At 38.3% G+C, this 3,109-nt stretch overlaps 1 protein-coding gene across 1 annotated transcript; it reads right to left on the bottom strand.

The window, feature by feature from the left end:
• Positions 1 to 146: 146 nt before the first annotated feature.
• On the bottom strand, positions 147 to 2,892 carry LOC123256328 (alcohol dehydrogenase S chain-like; the record flags this gene model as incomplete). Its single annotated transcript, XM_044684969.1, has 3 exons — positions 147 to 902; positions 1,603 to 1,738; positions 2,632 to 2,892. Coding segments are annotated over 3 exons (540 nt in total), but the record flags the coding sequence as incomplete, so codon positions are not given.
• Positions 2,893 to 3,109: the final 217 nt, after the last annotated feature.

The raw sequence follows: 3,109 nt of genomic DNA, 5'->3' as shown, positions 1-3,109 counted from the left end.
ACACAGCTGGGAAGCGGCTGAGGCCGGGTTTGAACCTAGGACCTCCTGTCTCTAGGCCTGACTCTCACTCCACTGAGCTACCCAGCTGCCCCCGAAATGTAAGCTTTTTGAGGGTAGGGGCTGTCATTGTTTTTGGTTTTTTTTTAAATCTCTAACATTTATTACAGTATGTGTCGTGTAGTATATGTTTAATGAATACTCAATGATTAATTTATCTGAATTCATAGGATGATAGCTCTGGAATTGGAAGGGACCTTAGATGACATCTATTCCATCCCCTTCATTTTATACATGTGGAAACTGAGGCCCAGGGAGTTAAGAGGGTTGCTCAAAGTCATTCAAGGAGTAATAGGGATGGAATTTGACTCCATCATCCAAAGTGATTCTTACTTCAAAGCCAATGGAGGTTCCCAAGTTTCCTTCTCCTTACCATACTGCTTCATTTTATTAGTAATTTCTAAACAATTCTTGATTTAGGGTACTTTCTCTTCAAAGAACACTAAAATCTCCAGCTACTCAAGATAGCTCTGGCTGGACTCTAACATAAAAAAAAGAGGCTAAGGAAGTTTTGTCATCATTTCCTTTCCTTCTGTCTAAATTATCATGTCCCAAAAGTTAGTTTGGTGAAGCAGTAGAGTGTCACTGGCTTTGAACCATTCACTCGAACTTAGCTACTTCTTTTCTGATGGGCTCCCTCTGAAAACAAAAGCCAAATTTCTCAGTGGAAAAATGGGGGAAGGGGCATAACAAATTAAAATCTTACCTCTTTCCTGAGCGTAGCAGATCAAATCCTTCATTGATCTTATCAAAATTATAAACATGTGTTATTAATGGATCCAAGGTAAATTTCTTGGCTATAACATCAGTGACTATCTTGGGGACATCATCTTTGCTTTTAAAACCTGAAAAAATGTGAACAAAATATCATCATTTCACTCAGATAAACAAAGCGTACACAGTTGTAAAACTGGCAGCTTGTAATACTGGGTTTTCATTTTTATTATATAACAATGGTGAACTGGTGCCTTTAACTTCCCGTTGAGATGATAGTACTAATTTTTTTTTTTAGAGAATATCAGCTTCCTTTAGGAGATTTACACACTAAGGATTGCACAGGCACAAAATCAAGAAATAGATGATTAGATTACAGCAGATTCCCAAAGTGGGCGCCACCGCCCCCTGGCGGGTGCTGCAGCAATCCAGGAGGCAGTGATGGCCACAGGTGCATTTATCTTTCCTATTAATGGCTATTAAAATTTTAAAAAAAATTAATTTCCAGGGGGCTAAGTAATATTTTTTTCTGGAAAGGGGGCGGTAGGCCAAAAAAGTTTGGGAACCACTGGATTAGTTCTCAGGTTTATGAAGTCTACTTCTGAGTGAGTTGCATACAGTAGGCAGAAACAGTTGGTGCTTTATAAAAGTTTGTTTAACTGATTTGAACCTTAATGATTCTACATAACAATAACATCTTGGTCACTTAGAAATGGAAGACTAGCCTGGGGCCAAAAAAATTTAATGTTTTTAAAAATGGACTTCTTAGTTGTGAAAAGTTGTATGTTTGAGTTTTTAACAGGCATTCTTTTCGCATGTCAAACTACATACCTCCAAAAATAGCTCCTTTCCAGGTGCGTCCAGTCAAAAGTAGCAGAGGGTCGACAGAAACATTTTGGGAACCAGGAGGAACGCCCACAATGACAGAAACGCCATAAGCGAAATTGCAGCATGATAGGGCAGCCGTCTTGGATGAAACATATGCACATTTTATAAATATATGTATATATGTCTTAAATTGGAGAAAAATGTTCTATCATTGGCACTCTCCATAGTAATGTAATGAAGAGCTATAAAACAATCACCTAACTAGGTTATACATCGTGCTATTATATACACATTAACCCCACAAGGAATTTCCCCGCTATGGGCATATATCAAATGCTCCAGTCGGAGTATCTCAATTGAAAAAATCTAGACCTGCCATTGCATCCACCTAGGAAGTTGCATGGTAAATAAACACAGCAGCAATTATTTTGTAATTCATAGCTTAGAAAATTACTTGGGGCTCTGAGATGTTAATTGTCCATGATCCCATATTCAGTATGTATCAGAGGCAAAACTTGAACCTATATCATATTGTACTTTTAGGTTTGCTTCAAACATTCCTTGAAGGAATAGGACAAAAAAAAAAAAAAAACACATTCCACAAAGCAATCTTGTGAGGTAGGTCATACAAGCATCATTATTCCTATTTTACAGATGAGATCATTGAGACTCTGACAAGTGACTTTCCTATGGTGGCTAGCAAGTATTAGAATTGAAATCTGAACCCAAGTTTCCTGACTTTAATAAGTTCAAAGTTCTTTGCACTACATTGCGAGTACAGTTTCCCTCAAGTACTTGGGACTCCCAGTCCAGTGGTCTTTCTAATTCCTGATCATGAATTAAGAAGCTTAATTCTTCATGAGATTGATCTCATAATCCAACTCCCTAGACCTGACTATCCAGGACTGTCTGTATACCCAGTACGCAAACTCCAAAGATAGATGCTTCTATCATTGATCTCTTGGGTTTGTGTGAACACCCTGACCCTAGCTCACTGGTGGAGAAATTTCAAGAGTATTGTGAAATACATACTATTGTGTCCAGGCGTCCAACAACTTCGAATGAAAAATCAATGGTATTGTTGGTCTTTTCAATCAGAACATCTTGGATGGGTTTCTTGTAGTCCAGAGGGTTAATAAACTCAGTAGCTCCTACCTCTTTGGCCCTTGCAAATTTGTCCTTGTTGGTGTCTATCGCAATGATCCGGGAGGCTCCAGCTGTCTTGCAGCCTATGATTACTGACAAGCCAACACCTCCCAGACCAAAGACAACACAAGTAGAGCCAGGGGTGACCTATGTTGTCAGAAAATACAAGAGCTTATTAAATGAAGGTGTTGGATTTACTTTTTTACTTACATTTTTTGTAATTCTAAGTCAATCTAAGATTTCCAGGAATGATTTAGTACTATTTTGCTATATGGGGAGGCAATAACATGAATCAAAGATTAAGTAAATCATTGAACCTCACACAACCTTGCTTTCCTCCTCTGAAGAATTAGGGGGTTGAATT

Source organism: Gracilinanus agilis, unplaced genomic scaffold, assembly GCF_016433145.1.
Source record: "Gracilinanus agilis isolate LMUSP501 unplaced genomic scaffold, AgileGrace unplaced_scaffold57854, whole genome shotgun sequence".
NCBI lineage: Eukaryota > Metazoa > Chordata > Mammalia > Didelphimorphia > Didelphidae > Gracilinanus > Gracilinanus agilis.
The sequence above is the reverse complement of the archived record's forward strand: the minus strand, read 5'-3'. Positions and strand labels throughout refer to the sequence as shown.